General features: G+C 42.9%; 1 protein-coding gene across 2 annotated transcripts in view; it reads right to left on the bottom strand.

Annotated features, from left to right (window-relative positions):
• si:ch211-51h4.2 (uncharacterized) overlaps positions 1-21,351 on the bottom strand; it is a 374,380-nt gene that overhangs the window by 301,854 nt on the left and 51,175 nt on the right. For both annotated transcript variants that reach the window (XM_068042238.1, XM_068042237.1), the window contains exon 5: positions 10,498-10,591. In XM_068042238.1, the coding sequence (XP_067898339.1) occupies positions 10,498-10,591 (94 nt within the window). The remainder of the gene's footprint in view (positions 1-10,497; positions 10,592-21,351) is intronic.

The raw sequence follows: 21,351 nt of genomic DNA, 5'->3' as shown, positions 1-21,351 counted from the left end.
GCCTTCTATGATGACTCTCCACAGTGCTTTCAGTTGTTGGTCATTGACTGTTTCTGATTGCAGTTAATGACATTTGTGCTGACCAAAATGCAATAAATCGATTTTGAGCACATCTTCCACTTTGATGTCCATGCTGTCTACTTGTAGATCCACTGGAACTTCTTCACTCTTGTTCAGGTTTAGCAATCTGCTCAGCGTATCTGAGGTAACTACTCTGGCACTCGGTTTGTAGCAGACGCCGAAGTCATATCTCTGTACTTTCACTAAAAAACACTGTAGTCGAGGTGGTGTGCTTATCGATGGTTTGCGCCAGATCATCTGCAGTGGTTTATGATCGATCTCCACAGTGAACTGCTTACCAAACAGGTAGGTGGGAGCCTTGTGATCCCAAACAGCAGAGCAAGTGTTTCATGCTCTATGTTTGAATAATTGGATTGTGCTGAGGATAACATTTTGGATCCAAACTCAACTGGTTTACCATCCTGCAGGACCTTTCTGTGAGGCATCGACTTCCAGTATCGTCTTCTTCCTTGGATTATAGTACTGCAGGGTACAGGTTTTCACTGACAATGCTTGTTTGAGAGACTCAAACATATGTTGATGGTCCTCCTGCCACATATATGGTATGTCTTTCTTTTGGAGCTCTATCAATGATGGTGCTTTGTCAGAAAAATTTGGAATGTATGATGCCAAGAAGTTGAAAAATCCAAGGCATCTCTGTAGATCTTCATTGTCCTGTGGAGTAGGCATATGCCTTACATCATCAACTTTGCCTTGGTCAGGATGGATGCTGAAACATGAATAGATAGAGGCAAAGAAATTGATCTGACTTACATTCACCTGGCACTTCTTGCTGTTAAAAACGAGCCCTTCACGATGAGCTACAGCCATCAGTGAATGAAGATTTCGATCATGCTCTTCTTTGGTTTTGCCCAATATCGCAATATCATCGGCAATGGATATACATCCAGGCACGTTTTCTAGAATTCTGTCCCAATGCTGCTGAAACAGATCTTGACTGACAGATAAGCTGAAGAGTAGTCTCTGGAAGCAATATCTTCCAAATGGTGTCATGAAGGTGGAGATTTCTTGAAAATCCTTAGCAAGGTGTACCAACCAATATCTATGTTTGGCATCCAACTTGGAGAAGAATTTGGTTCCTGTGAACTTGGGATTCAATTCCTCTAGTATTGGAATCTTGCAGGGGCATCTCTTTAGGGAGAGGTTTAGACGCCTCAAATCTAGACATATCCTGATTGCTCCAACCTTCTTCAGGACACACGTAATTGAGCTGCACCAGTCTGTGTGATGATGCACATGACGGATGATGCCATTGCGTTCCATATCATCCAGCTCGCACTTAAGCTTATCTTGTATATGCACACTGCACTTTCGGAAGGATCAACTGATGGAAATGCATCTTCTCTGAGGTGCAGTACAGCATCGCCTTTGAAATCTCCTATGGTGTTGAACCTGTCTGGATACATTTGTTGTAAGTCCTGGACTAACTCAATGCGGGTACCCTTGGTCTCTTCTGCTGTTATGGGTACCTTGGTGATCTCGTAGATAGTCACAATGTTGAGGTTGTACACGCTGGTAGTCCTGCCACTGCTGGTCTGCACGTGTCTACCAGGGCAATTACTTGTGGTTTCTGTGCCAACTTGTCACAGCTGCATTGCATTGCTAGTGTACCACTGCAAGGGATGGGTGACCCATTGTATGCAGTCAACCTTGCACTTATCGGTTATACCATTAGTTTCCAACGATCCCGGTATGTATCCTTCAGGATTCAGGCTGGTAGGATATTTGCACTAGCTCCCGGGTCAATCTTAGCCCTAAGTGTGTGTTTACCAACTTTCTTTGGGCACATGATATTAATAGTAGCAAAAGCTAGTTGTTTGACTTCATCAACACAATGCATCAGGTTCACAACGGGAGATGCCTACTCGTCTTCTGGCTAAGAATCGCTCCACTCTGAGTCTTGTCTCGGGTCTATTTCACTCTGGACTTCACGTACGGCTTGCATTTACGCAGGTCTCCGGCGCTCTCCTTGCTGCTGTCATGCTGCTGTGCCTGTCTTCTGTTTGTTTGTGTCCTACTTGACCTCTGGCTGCATCTTTGGAGTCAGATATTTTGCATAGATGGGCCCAGTGTCCTTTTGCACCACACGCCTTGCACAGATCTTGGAATGCTGGACAACTTCGCAGTGAGGGGGACAAGCCACACTTACCACACAGCTTGCTTGATTTTCATGACCTGGTTACCATGCTGATACTGTCAGCTGCACCTAGTTTGTAGATGCTGTTGTCTGGCTACAATGGCTTCCTATTTCCTGCCATCTTCCAGCAGTGCATCAATGCTGTGACCATTCTTTTTTCCCCGAAGAGATCTTTTTGAAATGCTTCACTGGGTGTTGAGACAATCACCAGCTCCATTAGTCGCTTTGACGGTTCAGTTTCTGAAAAAAAATCACAATTGTTGCCCTTACTACGGCATCCACTGACGAATTGATCCATTGATTCCTGTGGCTGTTGTCTGTCGGACATCAATTCCAGGGGATGACTTCTACAATTCACTCTCACCCAACGCTGATCTTCCAGCACTTTCCATATTTTTGCAGGATCTTTCTGGTCCTCTTCAGATAAGCCAGAGGTATTGTCTCTGTGTAACCCCTCATTTCCAACTACTATCAGTATTTTCACAGCCTGCTTCTCTGGATCTGCAACAGCTTGGTCTATGAAGCATAACTGGATTCTTTGTTTTAAATGTTTGAACTGGGATAGGACATCAATAGCTTTCCAATAGCTGGGAAATTTGATATCCATCCTTCTGCTTTCTGTTTCACTTTGTTCTGCTGTGTGTGCCTTCAGCACTTATTACTTATTACGACTTTTTGATTTGTGACTTAATACACTTGTTCTATTGACTCTGTGTTGTTCCCAATTACAGTCCGCTCTTTTCTCTCTGTTTAAATTTCGGCGTGCTTTTTCTTTGTTCAGCGTGGGGCTCCCAATGGCCCTTTAAATTGCACGGTCCCGACTCAGCTGGCTGCTTGCCTGGACTTGCCCAGCTCAAATATACTCAATTTGTAGAGTAATTAGGCCTTATTTTCTTCTGTTTTCTGTGCTAGAGGAACTTCTAACTTCTGGTACTGCTTTTAAATCTTGTTTATTGTTTCACCCGTGGTCTTCAAGCTTGTATCTTGGCTTTTAAAGAAAGCAATCACTGCTGTACACCATTGTTGCCACCATGTCATGTGTTTCTTTGTGTTATCTTAAGCAACACAATGAGTTACGTGGATTCCAGTTTCTTGAAGATCTCTATAAGTTTTATTAACAGCTAAAACTAAAACATGCAATGCAGAGCAAACTTTATACAGAACCTGTGTCCAGGGTGTTGCAATGCAGAGTAACTGTGGCTTACGGTCACAAGACTGTATCCTGGTACTTAGCTCATTAGCATACTGAGTTCTTAAAGGGGCACCACTCTTAAAGTGATAATACAACCCTGGTGTTTAAACAGGAATCTTAGCAGAAATTACATTGAACAACTGGCACAAAACAAAATCCAGTCATCAAGCCCCACACTTCTGCTAGAAAATATGGTATTTAACAATATAAAGGAGTTTAAAATCACGCAGTAAGTTATGCTGTTGCATTACAAAATTATATGACGAAGAATGTTTTGTTTTGTAATAACTATCAACCTAGCCTATACTTTTCCAAGGATGCAAAGTTACTCGCAGCACATGTGCCAAAAGAGCTGTGACAAATAATCCTGATATATGGAATTGCTTGTACGTACACTCCAAGAATCTAATAAACCAGTAAATTAACCTGTACATATTCATTGCAAATTAATTCTTACAGCAGACTGAATCCCTAGACAGTCATGAAATTACAGAAGTATCTGTGCCTTTTCTCTTTCACTTTTGTAATCAGAGTTTCCAATTAAATGCACTGAAGAAAAACATTCACAGCTGTACCTACTGTAATTTACCAATTACTCACCACTAATTTGTTAACAACAACAACTTGCATTTATAGAATATCTTTAATATAGTATAATGTCCCAAGGAGCCACACAAGAACATGATCAGATAAAAATTGATGCTGGACCAAAGAAAGAGACATTTGGACAGATAACTAAAAGTTTGGACGAAGAGGTAGGTTTTAAGGAGGGTCTGAAAGCAGGAGAGTGAGGCAGAGAAATTTAAAAAAGGAATTCCAGAGCTTAGGGTCTAGACCAGGGTTGTGCATGACCTCCAAAGGTTTCCATCCAGCCCACAGGTCTAAACTGTACCAGGCCGTTCCTCATCCTCACTAGGGGTCTGTGACTGGAGATGAGAAATTTCCCATTGTCTTCTTCTTGCAGACCTGCTTTTGAAAGAAATCGGTAGTCAGTTTCACAGCTGACATCGGGAACAGGTGTTTCCCAACTTCAGACAGTTTTGGGGCTTTTTAAAAGCCCGCTGGAAAAACCTGAAATCTGTCCGAAGTTGGGAAACGGCTGTTCCCGCTGTCAGCACCTGTATTTTCTGAGTGTTTCCGCTGTCTGTAACTGTCAGAGAGATGGGGGTGGTGAGACAGGGAGAGAGACAGAAAGGGGGACAGAGAGAAACAGAAAGGGGGACAGAGAGAGAGAGAGGGGAAGAAAGAGAGAGGGGGCAGAGAGAGAGAGAGAGAGAGAAAGAAAGGAGGGGGGGCAGAGAGGGAGACAGAGAGAGAGAGAGGAGGTGACAGAGATAGGGGGGCAGAAAGAGAAGGGGGTAGAGAGAGGGGGAGGGCAGAGAGAGAAAGGGGACAGAGAGAGGGAGAGAGAGTGACGAAGATCTCTCCTGACAGAATGACATCTATCCGGAATACTACAAAAAGTGTGCAGGCAAACACTGACGACTTGTGCAAGCAGAAAAATGCCAGGTATCTCACTAAATCAGTGTCCAACATAGCCAAGAGAAAGTAAGTCAATAAATTAGTCTTATTTGAAGCTTCTTCACAAAAGTGCACACTTGTTGTTTTGATTTCTCGTAAGATAAATTTTTAATGACTTTATCTTCCCGAAATTGTCTCACCAGCCCCGTATGTAAGACAAAAATTATAATGTGGCCCCTCCCATGTGAAAACGTTGGACATCCCTGGTCTAGACAGCTGCAAACATGATTTCCAATGGTGTGGCAAAGTAAGTGACGGAAACACAAGAGGTCAGCATTGGAAACATGCAGAGATCTAGAGGGTGTAGGCCTCAGAACGCAAGAATTTTAAAATCAAGGTGTTGATGGACTGGAGCCAATATAGGTCAGCATGCATAAGGGTGATGGGTAATCCATACTTGGTGCAAGTTAGCAGAGCTATGGATGCGTACAAGTTTATGGAAGATAAAGTTTGGAATAGTTGAGTCTTGAGGCTAATAAAGCATTGATTAAAGTTTTAGCAGCAGATGGACTGAGGCAGTTATGTTTCTATTGGGTCTAAAGGGATCAAAGGGTATGGGGCGAAAGCGGGAACAGGCTACTGAGTTGGATGATCAATCATGATCATAATGAATGGTGGAGCAGGCTCGAGGGGCCGAATGACCTACTCCTGCTCCTACCTTCTATGTTTCTATGGCAGGAGTGGAGACAGCTGATATTACGGATGTGGAATTTGGTGGTTTTTGTGATGGAAAGGGTATGGTGTACGAATCTCAGCCCTGGCTCAAATAGGACACTAAGCTTGAGGTTGACAACAGTCTGGTTCAGCCTGAGGAAATAGCCATTGGGATGCAATTAGTGGCTAAGGTGGGGGCTGAAGACTAAGGCTTTTGATCTTTCCAATGTTTAACTGAAGGAAATTTTGACTGACGATACAGACAAGTAGTCTGACAATACAGAGGTGGTGGAGGGCTCAAGAGACATAGTGGTGTGATAGAACTGGGTGTCATAAAAATACATGTGTAATCTGATGTCATGCCTTAGCATGTGGTCGCCAAGGGGAAGCATGTAGATAAAAAAGGCAGTGGCCTGGTGGAGAGAGAAGCCATTGTTGGTGACTGTCCAGCAATGACTCGACAGTATCATAGAAACCTAGAATCATGGAAATTTACAGCACAGAAGGAGACTATTTGGCCCATCATATCTGCACCAGCGAACAAGCAGCCATCCAGCCTAATCCCACTTTCCAGCTCTTGGTCTGTAGCCTTACAGGTGACAGTACTTCAAGTGCATATCCAAGTATTGTTTCAGTTTTATGAGGATTTCTGCCTCTACCACCTTTCTGAGTTCCAAATTTCCACCATCCTCTGGGTGAAAAGATTTCTCCTCGAATCCCCTCTAAACTTCCCACCTCTTACACTACATCTCTGCCCCCAGGTATGGAATCCTCAACCAATACGAATAGGACTTTCCTATTCACTCTATCTAGACCCCTCATAATTTTATACACTTCTATTAGGTTTCCCCTGAGCCTCCTCTATTCCAAAACAAAACAACCCTACCCTATCCAATCTTCCCTCATAACTAAAATTCTCCAGTCCAGGGAACATCCTCATAAATCTCCTCTGTACTCTCTCTCGGGCAATCCCATCTTTCCTATAGTGCGGTGACCAGAACAGCACGCAATATTCCAACTGTAACTTCATTCGTGTTTTATATAGTTCCAACATAACCACCCAGTTCTTGTATTCTATGCCTCGGCTAATAAAGGTAAGTATCCTGTATGCCTTCTTGACCACGTTATCCACCTGTTCAGCCACCTTCAGGGATCTGTGGACATGCACTCCAAGGTCCCTCTGTTCTTCTACACTTCAGTATCCTGCCATTTAATTTGTATTTCCTTGCCTTTTTAGCCTTCCCCAAATGCATGATCTCACACTTATTCGAATTGAACTCCATTTGCCACTGCTCACAAGACTAGTCCATTGATATCCTCCTGCAGTCTACAGCTTTCTTCTTCATTATCAACCACTAGGCCAATTTTGTAAGAGTAGGAGTGGAAGTAAGTGAGGGCAGTGCCACTCAGCTGCACAACAGAAGATAGAGGAGGATGGTGTGGTCAACCATGTAGACGAAGAAATACAAGGAGCAATATATCTGCTGAGGACCATAGTTCAGGGAGAGTTACACATTATTGGTTGGATTCTTCTCCAGGACTAACATCTGCCCATGTGATGATGTGATGGAGTCCGAGGGTGCAGACTGCTATCTGAACAGTTGACCTGTAGAATGTACTGCAAGGTGCACTGAGTTTGGGATTCAAGGCTTATATTTTTTCTGGGACAATCATTTACTGGAAACTCTGAAAGCTTCAGAGTTTTGGTGAAGTCAGAACTAGCTAAAACCTGTTAAAACAAAAAGTTCTGTGATCAGAGGTACGACCAGAAACATGTGGATGGATAAAGGAGAATGATGGGGTATAGATTAAATTGTCCTTGACAGAGGACAAAGGATCGGCACAACATTGTGGGCCGAAGGGCCTGTTCTGTGCTGTATGTTCTATGTGTCCGGAGCTCAGGTTTCCATTTACAAGAATACTCTGCAGTGTGTTGAAGCAAGCAGCAAGGTGCGGTGGTTTTTAAAAAAGAAACAAGCTGCTGTAATTGGAACCAGTTTTCTGGGAGCTGGCCCTAGGCAAATACAAGTTGCTACAGCTATTTGCGGTGACTTAAAAAGTTACTTACGGTGACACCGGTGGAGCTACACCATCAGGACTGTGGTGAGAAAACTAACGGAAGTTCCAGAAGGGTGCACAGTTTTGGTGGAGACGGTATCATTGGAATTCAGATTGCAGGGGAACTGCTATTGAATGGAAATCGGTGTTTGCCCATTGGAAGATGGGATCTGGACATCTACTTGAAAAGTTCAAAGACCTGAGGGACTTTGTAGCTGTAACTAGTGCTACCTTTGCTGAGAGGACTACCCAAAAAACCCGTGAGATCTATCTTTGTTGCATCTGTTACATTAGAGGTGGGAGTAATGCACTGTCAGTTCAGTCCCATTACTCCACAGGTTTTAAAGTTTTCCCACCTACCAGAAATTTAGCCAAATTAAACATTTTATTAACCCGCAGAATAAAACAGACCAAACCACGTATCTTTAAACAACAACAAATTAACTATTTATTAATAAACTAAATCTTAAACAATACTGAGATAAATCTATGTCGAAAGACCTTCTTATTCCTCCTAACCTTCATGCGCACACATTCAAAAACCAATGGATAACCGGGTTTTAAAAATGATGTTTAAAAATTAGAGCATCTTAGGAATAAATAAATAGCTGGGTTGTAAATCCTGGTGATTTGCGTTCCCGATTCGGTTCGGTGTCCTCGAGTTGAATAGTCAGATGCCACTTGAAGTCTCCAGGTGAATTCGATGAACAGTCTTTAATGGATAGGTGTTCAAAGCACTTATGTTGCAGCAGGCATCACACAGTTCTTTCAACAAGGAGTATAGCAACAGCTCTATTTGGATTTTAAAATTGGTAATCTTTACTGACTTTATTGAGAATTCCAGAACTCCCAGAACACAGAAGGCAATAGAAAGTCACTTCTGAAGCAAAGACTTCTTAGAGATTGGAAGTAAAAAGGAATTTGCTACCTCCAACAATACAAAGATTTCCTTTCCGGGGTTCTTTTCTCTCTCCAAGCAAAACACAGAGTGTAGACCAAAGTAGATTTTTCTGCTGAGAGAGAGACAACTCCTTCTTCAGAGGAGCACGCTTCACTGGTCTCCAGATCAAACTGGTTCTAGCCAATCTTTACCCACAGTTAACTAATACAATACATGTGACCTCCTCTCTCCTGCTGTTGCCTAGAAAACAGGCTTGCAGCTGGTACACTCTGTGCCCAGAGAATCTAAAAGCTTTTCTCTGCCTTAAAGGTACACAGCCCCCCTTAGTTCTTAAACAGAGCAAAAAAACTCCCATGACACCTCCGCCCTTGGCGAAATGAAACATCATTCTTGAATGCGTTTCATCACAATGCAAAACAGAAACAGACAAAAAGAAACTCCCATGATGCATCTGATAATTAATGTGTAATCGTTAAGATATATATATATATATATATATATATATCAACCGTGATTTAACAGTTGGTTCATGTTTAGTTTTTGTTGGTTTTGGTTTGAGTATTAAAGTAAAATTCATAAAAGTGAAATCTTGTCCGTTTGTTTTTTTTTCAAAATTGGGGTCGGACGGTGGATCGGATTCTTTTGCTTGTGACCTTCATGGGGATCATAACTACTTTGCCACTAATCCAATGCAATTTCTTCCTCTGTTATTCATTATGTACTCAAAGGGTAGGTCTGCAGTGCAAAATACCACTCATGATTGAATATCCCTCCCTCTTGGTGGTAAATCTAAGATGTAGTGTTTGTAGTGCCAATAGCTTCATTATATCTGTTTTTTCCACCTTTCTGAGGGAGCCTTACTGTAGTCAGAACCCGTGATTGCAGGGGACATGTTTGATCATAAATCAATCGTGCTAATCACAGGGTGAACCCTTTAATGCCAATAACTTTTTTTTTTGTGTTATCATAAACTTTCATTATAGAAAAGGGGCATTTCTGGAATAATTACACATTCTAAATTGATCTATCCTGCAGCAATATGAACTCAAATGTGGCTAAATCAACAGAATACACAATTTGTTTCAAATGAAGAAAATATATTTGAATGAACACTAATGGTTTCAAGCAACCAGTGGAAATATTTCTTCATTGCTATTTAAAAAGTGCTGAAACATTTTAACCCATCATTCGGCGAGCATCCCAAATGAAGAAGGTGCTTCAGTGCAAACTTTGTCACTTGGATGCCAGCAACTTGCCTTTCTGTAGCCTCTTTAACACAATAAAACATCCAAAGGTACTTCTCATGAGAGGTGGCCTAATCAGCAGAGAATTTAAAAGGAAAGGAGAGTTGACTGAAGACATAGTCAAGGTTTTTAGTAAGTTTTTTAAAGGCAGAGTACGATGCAACAAGGTGAAGAAGTTTAATTTCAGAAGGTAAGATCAAACTGAAAGCTCTGCCACCGAATGAGGAATGTTGGAAGAAGGAGGAATGGACAAGAGCCTAGAGTCAGAGTATGTAGAGCACTGGTTTGGAGTTAGTGCTTGAGGAACTTGCAAAGCTGAAGTGGGGCAAGGCCACAGAGGAATTTTTAAACAAGTTCAGGAGTTTTTGTGCAGGAATCTTGCATATCTGTTGATGTCACTCTATTTTCAATTCAAATCTAAAGCCTCCATAGAGAAGAAGTGTTAGGATTCATAATGGTTGTGATTGCAAGGTGAAAACCATTAGTATCAGTGGTTTCTTGGTACATTTGTTGAAGGTAACTCTGGCAGTGGCTTAAAGACAGAAAATGCCTCAATAAATACAGGTCAAAGCATATGCCAGGTCCTACTGGTAAAATTCTGTAAGAATTATATGGTGCTCAAGAAGAATATAGAAAAAGCAACTAAAACTGGTTATGCCTCACCAAATATTCCTTTGAAACAATATAACCTGTAAACATTATTCTCTACCTGCATCCTCAATTTCTTCCTCCTCTTCTATGGAACTTGGAATGGGATCTTGATCACCAACATCCTGCATTATGATTCTTTCTACTCTTAAATGCTAGAAAACAATGAACATATTAATAAAATCCAGCATGGTTAGAACTTGACAAGCAACACAAAAAGTTGGTAAGTGCCTTTCAGACTGAACTTTAAAAAAAAAGTACATTACAGCATAAATCTGAAACAAGATTTCAGTGAAATCAAAAACAAATCAATTATCTAAGATCATATGATAATAAGAGCAAGAGTAGGTCATTCAGCCCCTTGAGCCTGCTCCACCATTCAATAAGATCATGGCTGATCTGATTAAGTGGCCTTAACTCCACTTTCCTGCCTGTGCCCCCATAACCCTTGACTCCCTTGTTGATCAAAAATCTGCCTAACTCAGCCTTGAACATATTCAATGACCTAGCCTCCACTGCTCTCTGAGGAAGAGAATTCCAAAGATTGCCAACCCACTGAGAGAAGAAATTCCTCCTCATCTCTGTCTTAAATGGGAGACCCCTTATTTTGAAACTGTGCCCCCTAGTTCTAGATTCCCCCACAAGGGGAAACATACTCCCCAGTCAATTTCCCTCAGAATCTTCGATGTTTCAATAAGATCACCTCTCATTCTTTTAAACTCCAATAAGTATAGGTCCAACCTGCTCATCCTTTCCTCATAAGGCAACCCCTTCATCGCAGGAATCAGCTGCCGAGTGAAACTTCTCTGAACTGCTTCCAATACAATGATATCCTTCCTCAAGTAAGGAGACCAAAACTGTACACAGTCTCCAGATGCAGTCTAACTAAGGCCCTGTACAGCTGTAGCAACAGTTCCCTACTTTTATACTCCATTCCCCTTGCAATAAAGGTCAACATTTCATTTGCCTGCCAAATCACTTGGTGTACCTGCATGCTAGCTTTTTGTGATTCATGTACCAGGATACCCAGATCCCTCTGTGCCACAGATTTCTGCAGTCTCTCGCTATTTAAATAATATTCTGCCTTTCTGTAAACCTCCAGCAATACAAACATGTTTAGCACAGAAATCCTAAGGAGCAGTACCTCAAAATATATATATATATATAATATAGATAATATATATATATATACACACACACATACATTTATATAAATATAGAAGGGTCATAATAATTCAATTTACATTAATGTCCTTTGCCACTATTGCTAATGATAAGACATATCCTTTTAATCAACCAAAATGCGTACTATAACAGGCTTTGTTAAAGATAGGTCTCCTTGTGGTGCACATCATTTCCTTATTGCATTGCAAGATTCAAAGTAACAGATTTTCCTTCCCATTGAACCTGGGAATGCTCAGTATTCGAATGCAAAGGACAGGAAAACTGGATGGAGACCCCAGCTCTTCCTGGGGTTGAGGGTCGGGTTGGTGGTAGTGCTGGAGTATATCACAAGCATAGGCAACAGTAATAATGGAAAATGTGTGGCTTGGAGAGTTTCTGCTCTCCTGCTTCAATTCTCCATTTTGAAATTGTCAGAAGAGGTTGGTGATAGACCTTGCACCTCAGATTGGAGGCAGAAAGGCAAGGGGGGCCTGAAAAAGAGGTAAATTGAAGCCTTTTGTTAGAAAAACTTTGAGATTAGTGGCATTCTGATTACTATTTTTGTACAGCAGCATAAGGGCCTCAGATCTGGCAAAAACAGTGATGCCAACCCCATCGTCTCAGAAACACTTAAAAAATCAAGAAATTTGGTATAAAAATCATCAGTTGCTATTTTTTGAAACATAAACAAATATAGATTTACAGTTGGTTTATAAATCTTAGTAATGGCTTACTCAATGTTTAACAAGTCATATGAAGCTACACTTAGTCCCACAATTTGCCTATGGTTATAAAAGCAGACCCAGAGTATGGTATTCAAAGATTCTTGATCTCCATGCACACTTCTCACCATTTAATTTTCTTCCTGCTTCCATTCCAAATTAAGGCTCAGTAACATTCTATTAAGAAAGAAAATTGAGTTCCATGCTTTTACATTTGTTAGGTCTGGAATTTTGGTCATCAGAGCGTGAACTCTGTGCAGTGGCTCCCTAGGTTAATGTTGCTAAAAATGTCTTATCCGTTCAGCTGATTTCTAGACGCAGATTTCCGTGCACCCATGATTCTGTTGCTGGGATACAGTAGTAGATTTTACAATATAAACATCGGAAGCCAAGGTACAGGGATCACTCCTCCTATCACAAGAACTGCAAGAGCACCCAATATAAAAGTACTTTTAGATGTAAATGCAGACCTGATAAAAGCATCAAGACTCAGGACAAACTAGTTTTTTTTGCCAAAAGATTAAGAAAACCATCTTCTACTTAATCAGATTGCTGTTAAACAGCAGAGTTAATACAGAGGGCTCCACTTTCCCTTCACCATGAACAAGCATTCATTTGTAGATAAACTTCTGCACCATAACATTTTAACTGGGTTACTGGAGCGAGCCTTTTGTTTATTGGTAGCACACCACTGGCTGAGTCATAACCTACAGAAAAATTTGCCTTCGAGCTGGTGCAAGTCTTAGAGATTTCCACTGCTCTTATAGAGTGAAAAAATGCTTCCTGATTTCACTCCCAAATGATGTACTTCTAACTTTAAAATGATGTCCTTTGTTCTGGAGTTCCCTAACATTCGGAAATCATTTCTTTGTATCTATACAAAGCTTGGAAGCTTAGGTATCTATACAAAGAAATCATTTTGTTGTTGCAAATAGACCACCCCTCACCCTTCAACATGCATAATAACATAAGCTGCATTTATGCAACCTGCCAGCATAACTTAACCCTTTCAGCCCCAGTGTTGTTTTTGTAAATCTACATTGTAGCTGTTCCAAGGTCAATATATCTTTTCTAATGCAGTCTCCTCTGTACTGGGGAGATTAACTTAGCTAAACACCTCTGCTTGGTCCACAAGCATGATCCTCATCTTCCAGTTGCTTGCCATTTTAGTTCTTCCTCCCACTCCTACTCTGACCTCTCTCTCTCTCATAGAGTCATAGAGTTATACAGCACAGAAACAGGCCCTTCGGTCCATGATGGCCATCAAGCACCTAACTATTATAATCCCATTTTCCAGCACTTGGCCCAAAGCCTTGTATAGGGGTGAGAGTGCTGGGAAGGGGCTGTAAAATGTCACTGATGAAAGCATAGTGATATACAGGTTTTCTCCCATTGGGGGAAATAATAGCTTCTCTCCATGATAGTGGGAGCAGTGAGAAGTAGTGGGGTAGAAGGTACAGTGGCTACTGAGGAGAAGAGAGTTGGTCGTCAAGAGAGACAGCAGCAAAGAAGGGGGAGGCAACATTGGAAGCTTATGTTTTGCCGTCGCCAAGCTGACTGGCACAGTGGACTATAACACTGCATATCTGTGCCTTTCGTTGTGTGGCTGCAATTTTCCCCCACCCTTCCAATTCTAAACAGGTCATGGTAAATTTCCTTTGAGAATGCCCTTCTACCTTTATTTTTGGAAGTAAGAGTAAAAGAGAGTCCCAGGTGGTAAGTTGACATCAGAGAAGAGACAGTACCCAATCTGTCCAGCACGGGTTTACGAAAGGGAAATCATGCTTAACAAATCTTCTGGAATTTTTTGAGGATGTAACCAGTAGAATAGATAAGGGAGAACCAGTGGATGTGGTGTAATTGGATTTTCAGAAGGCTTTTGATAAGGTCCCACATAAGAGGTTAGTGTGCAAAATTAAAGCACGCGGGATTGGGGGTAATATACTGGCATGGAGTGAGAACTGGTTGACAGACAGGAAACAGAGAGTAGAAATAAACGGGTCTTTTTCTGGGTGGCAGGCAGTGACGAGTGGGGTACCACAGCGATCAGTGCTTGGGCCCCAGGTAGTCACAATATATATTAATAACTTGGGTGAGGGAACTAAATGTATCATTTCCAAGTTTGCAGATGACACAAGGCTGGGGGGGGGAATGTGAGCTGTGAGGAGGATGCAAAAAGGCTCCAATGTGATTTGGACAAGTTGAGCGAGTGGGCAAATGCATGGCAGATGCAGTATAACATGGATAAATGTGAGGTTATCCACTTTGGCTGTAAAAACAGAAAGTAGATTATTATTTGAATGATGATAAATTGGGAAAGGGGGAGGTGCAACGAGACCTGGGTCTCCTTGTACACTAGTCGCTGAAAGCAAGTATTCAGGTGCAGCAAGCAGTTAGAAAGGCGAATGGTATGTTGGCCTTTATTACAAGAGGATTTAAGTACAGGAGCAAGGATGTCTTATTGCAGTTATTCAGGGCCTTGGTGAGACCACATCTGGAGTATTGTGTGCAATTTTGGTCTCCTTATCTGAGGAAGGATGTTCTTGCCATGGAGGGAGTGCAAAGAAGATTTACTAGGCCGATTCCTGGGATGGCAGGATTGACCTATGAGGAAAGATTGGGTCGATTAGGCCTACATTCACTACAGTTTAGAAGAATGAGAGGGGATCTCATAGAAACCTATAAAATTCTAAGGACAAGACAGGCTAGATGCAGGGAGGATGTTCCCAATGGCTGTGGAATTCAGAACCAGGCAGGAGTCACAGTCTCAGGATATGGGGTATGCCATTTAGAACCGAGATGAGGAGAAATTTCTTCACGCAGAGGGTGGTGAACCTGTGGAATTCTCTACCGTAGAAGACAGTGGAGGTCAAGTCATTAAATATATTCAAGAAGGAGATAGATATATTTCTTAATGCCAAAGGGATCAAGGGATATAGGGAGAAAGCGGGAACAGGGTACTGAATTGGACGATTAGCCATGATCTTTTTTGAATGGCAGAGCAAGCCCAAAGGGCCAAATGGCCTACTCCTGCTCCTATTTTCTATGTCTCTATGTTAAAACCTCCACACCAGAATATAAAGAACAGGGCTCTCTTACCTACAGTTGTCCCAGGAGCACAAAGGAAGCCACGAATATGTTATACCATAGGCTAAATCAAATTACTGTTCACTTCCATTATAGGCATCACATTGCCTGTAAAGGTCAAAATCATCCTTAACTTTTAAGCTCAGGCATCATTCCAAGCTGCTACTTGGAACATTACTAGCAATAATCAGTTGTACTCAGATGTATTAAGCAAGTTATAAACTCAATTTTTGCTATTTTCTCTTGGACAATTAATGGGAGGTCAAGTACCACAGTTTTTCAGAGCAGTAGAATTTTCCATGCTCCAAGCAGCCATAGATTACAACAGTTAATTATGCAGGTCTATTTGACAGTTGCCACTCCCACTACAACAATAAGGGATTCCACTGGCTGAATGTCTAGCTCATTTCTGCACCTCATCATGCAAGTGAATATTTGTTTTCCTAGGAGATGCCACAATGTATTCATTTAAGACAGTCCACTGTGCTAAATACTTTAAGCCAGAAAGGCAACTCTCTGCATGGTTTGCAGAGATCGACTATCCCCTATAGCTATTACTGTAGCTAGAGTCTCCAGGATTATGGTTAAGTATTGCCTACTGCACAACTTTGCGCTAAAAAGGGATCTCATCATGGAGAGCCCAGAGGAGAAAACACCCAGCAGGAGCAAGAGTGACTTGAAGACGACATGGAGGAGAGACATGCACAGATGCATTTATTCAATTATTTATTCAATTCTACGGGGAAATTTCTAGACTGCCACATCTGGGCTGTGCCTTAATGATCCTATTTACATCTTCTCTCTTCCTTCCAAAAATATATCAACTACACATCCTTTCCTCTGAGTAAGTCTCTGGTTCATCATTTTAGGCTGCTGCATGCCTTAAAGGCCTTATTTTGGCTGCTTTAGTTTAAATAACTGCTTAAAAAAACATGTGAGAACTTCAGCACAGGCTTCAGTTCTTCGTTCTTGAAAAATGAGCATGTTGCAGGATCACCATTGTGACTGGAGAAGGAGGTGCAGCAGCAGCAAGCAAGACAGGAGAGGTCTGTAGCTGCTGTCCCAAGAAAGCGAAGGAAGGCAGGGCACAGGAAGACTTACACCACATAGGTCTTACACAACAGAATGTCCTACCTCAACTTCAGTGAGAAGCAACATGTCCAGTGGCTCTGCTTCACCAGGGAAGATGTGACTGAGTTATGCAACAGCAATTGTAACGCAACATGAACAGCACTGCCTGTGGCTGTAAAGGTTACTGTGGCCCTCAATTTCTATGACTCAGGGTCATTCCAACAGCAATAAATTACACCAACAGCACACATCAATTTGCAGTGCACAGATGCCCTCTTTGACAAACAAAACCATTTCATCATCTTTCCAATGGAGGCTTCCAAGCACGGGGAGTGAGCTGTAGGCTTTACCCAAATTGCGGGCTTCTCATGGTCTCAGAGAATCATCAATTGCACACGCATTACCTTGTGTGCTCCGTACAAAGACCGTGGAGTATTTGTCAGTAGCAAAGGCTTCCACTGTCTAAATGTTTATGACTATAGGCAGTGGATTATACAGGTCTGTGCGCAGTTTCCCGGCAGTAGCCATGATGCTTTTGTCTTGCACTTGTCCTCAATTGCCCCTCTTTTCCACCTTGACTAATGGATATCTCCCAGAGAGCCAATGCGGTTTCATAGCAAACAGAGGCACCGCAGACATGTATTTGCACTCAAACAGATTACAAGAAGTGTTGTGAGTAAAACAAAGGCCTGTATTTCACTTTCGTAGACCTCACCAAGGCATTCGACACTGTGAGCAGAGGTGGACTTTGGAAAATCCTCAAAAAACTTGGATGCCCACCCAGGTTCCTGGCCATGGTGAAGCAGTTTCATGAAAATCAGTACGGACAAATCAAGCAAAACAGCAACCTCCTGCGTCCCTTCCGAAACTCCAATGGCATGAAGCAGGGATGTGTGCTGGCCCCAACCTTATTCACCATCTTTTTCAGCAAGATGCTGCAGCAGGCAACAGAAGATCTTAAGGAGGGAGTTTGCGAATGCTTCCAAACTGATGGAGGCCTTTTCAACCTCAGGCATCTTCAGGATCACACAAAGACATAAGGAAAACTCATCCGTGAACTTCTTTTCGCCAATGACTGCGCTCTCCTGGCCCACAGTCAGTCAGACATGCAACATATAACAACACATTTTTCGGAGGCGGCACAACTCTTCGGACGAAAAATCAGTTTAAAGAAAACTTAAGTCCTGCATCAGCCTGTACCCCAAGAAGAATACAGACCAAAAAGCATTGTCATCGTGGGAACCAAGCTGAATGCCATCAAGCAATGTACTTATTTGGGGAGCATCATCTCGTTTGATGCCACCATAGACATGGAAGTGGATAATAGGCTTTCAAAAGCAAACACTACATTTGGCAGACTCTACAAATGAGTGTGGAGTAACCACAGCCTCAGAGCACCCACCAGACCCAAAGTGTACAAAGCCATAGTCCTCACCACCCTTCTGTATGGCATGGGTCCTATACCGCCGTCATATACACCTTCTAGAGCGCTTCCATCAGTGCTGCCTCAGCAGCATCCTCAAGATCCACTGGCAGGACCGCATCACAAACATTGAAGTCCTGGAAACAGCCAACATCACCGGCATCAAGGCCATCCTCCTGCAAAGCCAACTGCGTCACATTGCCCAGATGGACCCAAGATCGTGTTGTATGGAGAGCTGACCACTGGTAAAAGGAACAGAGGGACCCCATGCAAACGTTTCAAGGAGTCCCTGAACAAGTCCTTCTTTGTGTGGCACATCGACAATCGCCAGTGGGAAGCGCAGGCCACAGATCGTGATACCTGGAGATGCTACATCAGGAGAGCTACACACGCCTTTAAGACTGAGAGAAGAACCAACATGAAAGAGAAAAGGAGAAGAATAAATCCAATTGCCCCCAGCAGCGACTCCACCTTCACTTGCACCCACTGTGGGAGAATCTGCCAGTCATGGATAGGCCTGACTAGCTACCAGCGGGTCTGCAACCGATAACTGCAACTTTCCCAATATCTTTGTCTGCGAAGAAATGCCAAGAGAGTCCTAAATCGCCCCTCTTTTCCACCTTGTCTAACGGATATCAGGCCGGCTGCTTGCAGACAAGGATTATGAACCCAAGCACAGATGTTGAAGAGCACTACAATAAAAACTCTTACAGAGCAAACCATTGCTATTCTAAAACAGGTTTCTGCCTGGACAGCTCTGGAAGGGTCCTTCAGTACAGCCTCGAGAGAGCTGCAGTTCAGCAACTCATAAATGAATGGTTCAGATGAATTAACCCCCCACCCCTGCAATGCACCAGCATTATTCCTACCATCACTTATAGCCAGCTGATGAATGTCCTCATCCTGTACACAAACACCAATGCAAAGAAACTACTGCATAGCAACATACTGCTGGATAATGGTTAATTTCACCATCCTTACCATGCAATTTGAAAGTAAAATCCTTGTGCAAACTCCAAGTGCCTGTCTTCTGTACTTGTTTGCTCATTCTGGTGCTCTGACAAGGTGCTTCCCTGTGGTAACTGTGTGGGAGATGATGGCTGTAAAACCACCACTGAGGGCACTTGAAATGATCGTATTGGGTGACCTCTCATTGGCTGGCTGGTACTGGTTTAGAGTCTGACAGGGGACCAGGCGCTGTCATCCTGAGGGAGAACAGCATCTCATAGAGCCATAGAGTCGTACAGAATAGAAACAGGCCCTTTGGCCCACCGCGTCCATGCCGACCATAATGCCTATCTATACTAATCCCACCTGCCTGCATTAATTCCATATCCCTCATGCCTTGCTCATTCAAGTACCTGTCCAGATGCCTCTTAAATATTGCTACTGTTCCTGCCTCCACCACCTCCTCAGCCAGCTCATTCCAGATACCCACCATTCTTTGTGTAAAAAATGTACCCCTTTGATCCCCTTTAAACCTTCTCCCTCTCACCTTAAATCTATGCCCTCTAGTTTTAGTCACCCCTACCATGGGAAAAAGACTCTGGCTATCTACCCTATCTATGCCTCTCAAAATGTTATATACCCTCTCAGCCTCCTTCGCTCCAAGGAAAACAGACACAGCCTATCCAATCTCTCTTTATTACTCAAAGCCTCCAAACCAGGCAACGTCCTTGTGAATCTTTTCTGCACCCTCTGGAGCTTAATCACATCTTTCCTGTAGTGCAGCGACCAGAACTGCACACAGTACTCCAAATGTGGCCGAACCAACGTTATGTACAACTGTAACATGACATCCCAACTCTGGTGCTCAATGCCTCGGCCGATGAAGGCAAGCATGCCATACGCCTTCTTCACCACCCTGTCTACCTGTGTTGCCACTTTCAGGAAACTATGTACTTGCACCCCAAGGTCTCTCTGCTCAACAACACTCACCAGGACCCTTCCATTCACTGTATATGTCCTGCCCTGGTTTAACTTCCCAAAATGCATCACTTCACACTTGTCTGCATTAAATTCCATTTGCCAATCCCTTGCCCACTTACCCAGTTGATCTATATCCTGTTGTAACCTTAGACAACCTTCTTCACTGTCCACTATACCACCAATTTTGGTGTCATCTGCAAACTTACTAATCATGCCCCTTACATTCACATCCAAGTCATTAATATATATGACAAATAACAGAGGGCCCAGCACCGACCCCTGCGGCACACCACTGGTCACCGGCCTCCAATCTGAAAAACAACCCTCCACTACCACCCTATCACCAAGCCAATTTTGTATCCAATTTGCTAGCTCACCCTGGATCCCATGTGTTCGAACCTTCTGGACCAGCCTACCATGCGGGACCTTGTCAAAGGCCTTGCTAAAGTTCATGTCGACAACGTCCATCACCCTGCCCTCATCAATCCTCTTGGTCACCTCCTCGAAAAACTCAATCAAATTCGTGAGACATGATCTCCCACGCACAAAGCCATGCTGACTATCCCGAATCAGACCATGTCTTTCCAAATGCATACAAATCCTGTCTCTCAGAATCCCTTCCAATAACTTTCCTACCACTGATGTAAGGCTCACCGGCCTGTAGTTCCCTGGCTTATCCCTGCTGCCCTTCGTAAATAAAGGCACAACATTAGCTGTCCTCCAGTCTTCCGGTACCTCACCTGTGGCTAACGATGATACAAAAATCTCTGCCAGGGCCCCAGCAATCTCCTCCCTTGCTTCCCATAGCATCCTAGGATACACCTGGTCAGGCCCTGGGGATTTATCCACCTTGATGTGCTTCAAAACCTCCAACACCTCCTCCTTTGTAATGTTGATATGCTCTAGGATATCGATGTTCCCTCCCTTGAACTCACTAGCTTCCATGACCTTCTCCACGGTAAATACAGACGAGAAATATTCATTTAAGACCACGCCCATTTCCCGTGGCTCCACATATAGATTGCCACATTGATCCTCAAGGGGACCTACTCTCTCCCTTGCTACCCTTTTACTCTTAATATACTTATAGAATCTTTTAGGATTTTCCTTTATCTTATCTGCCAGGGAAATCTCATGGCCCCTTTTCGCCCTCCTAATTTCCTTCTTAAGTGTAGTCCTACATCCCCTATATTCCTCGAGGGACTCGCTCGATCCCAGCTGCCTATACCTGACATATGCCTCCTTCTTTGTCCTGACCAGACGCTCAATATCCCTCGTCAACCAAGGTTCCCTAAACTTGCCAGCCTTGCCCTTCCATCTAACAGGAACATGCCGGCCTTGAACTCTTCCTTTCTCACTTTTAAAAGCCTCCCACTTGCCAGACGTCCCTTTACCTGTAAACAACCTCTCCCATTCAACTTTTGAGAGTTCCTGTCTGATGCCATCAAAATTAGCCTTCCCCTAATTTAGGGCTTCAACCTGAGGACCAGTCCTATCCTTTTCCATAACTATCTTGAAG

Source organism: Heterodontus francisci, chromosome 11, assembly GCF_036365525.1.
Source record: "Heterodontus francisci isolate sHetFra1 chromosome 11, sHetFra1.hap1, whole genome shotgun sequence".
Classification (NCBI taxonomy): Eukaryota; Metazoa; Chordata; class Chondrichthyes; order Heterodontiformes; family Heterodontidae; genus Heterodontus; species Heterodontus francisci.
Note: the sequence above shows the minus strand (reverse complement) of the source record. Positions and strands in the feature narration are given on the sequence as shown.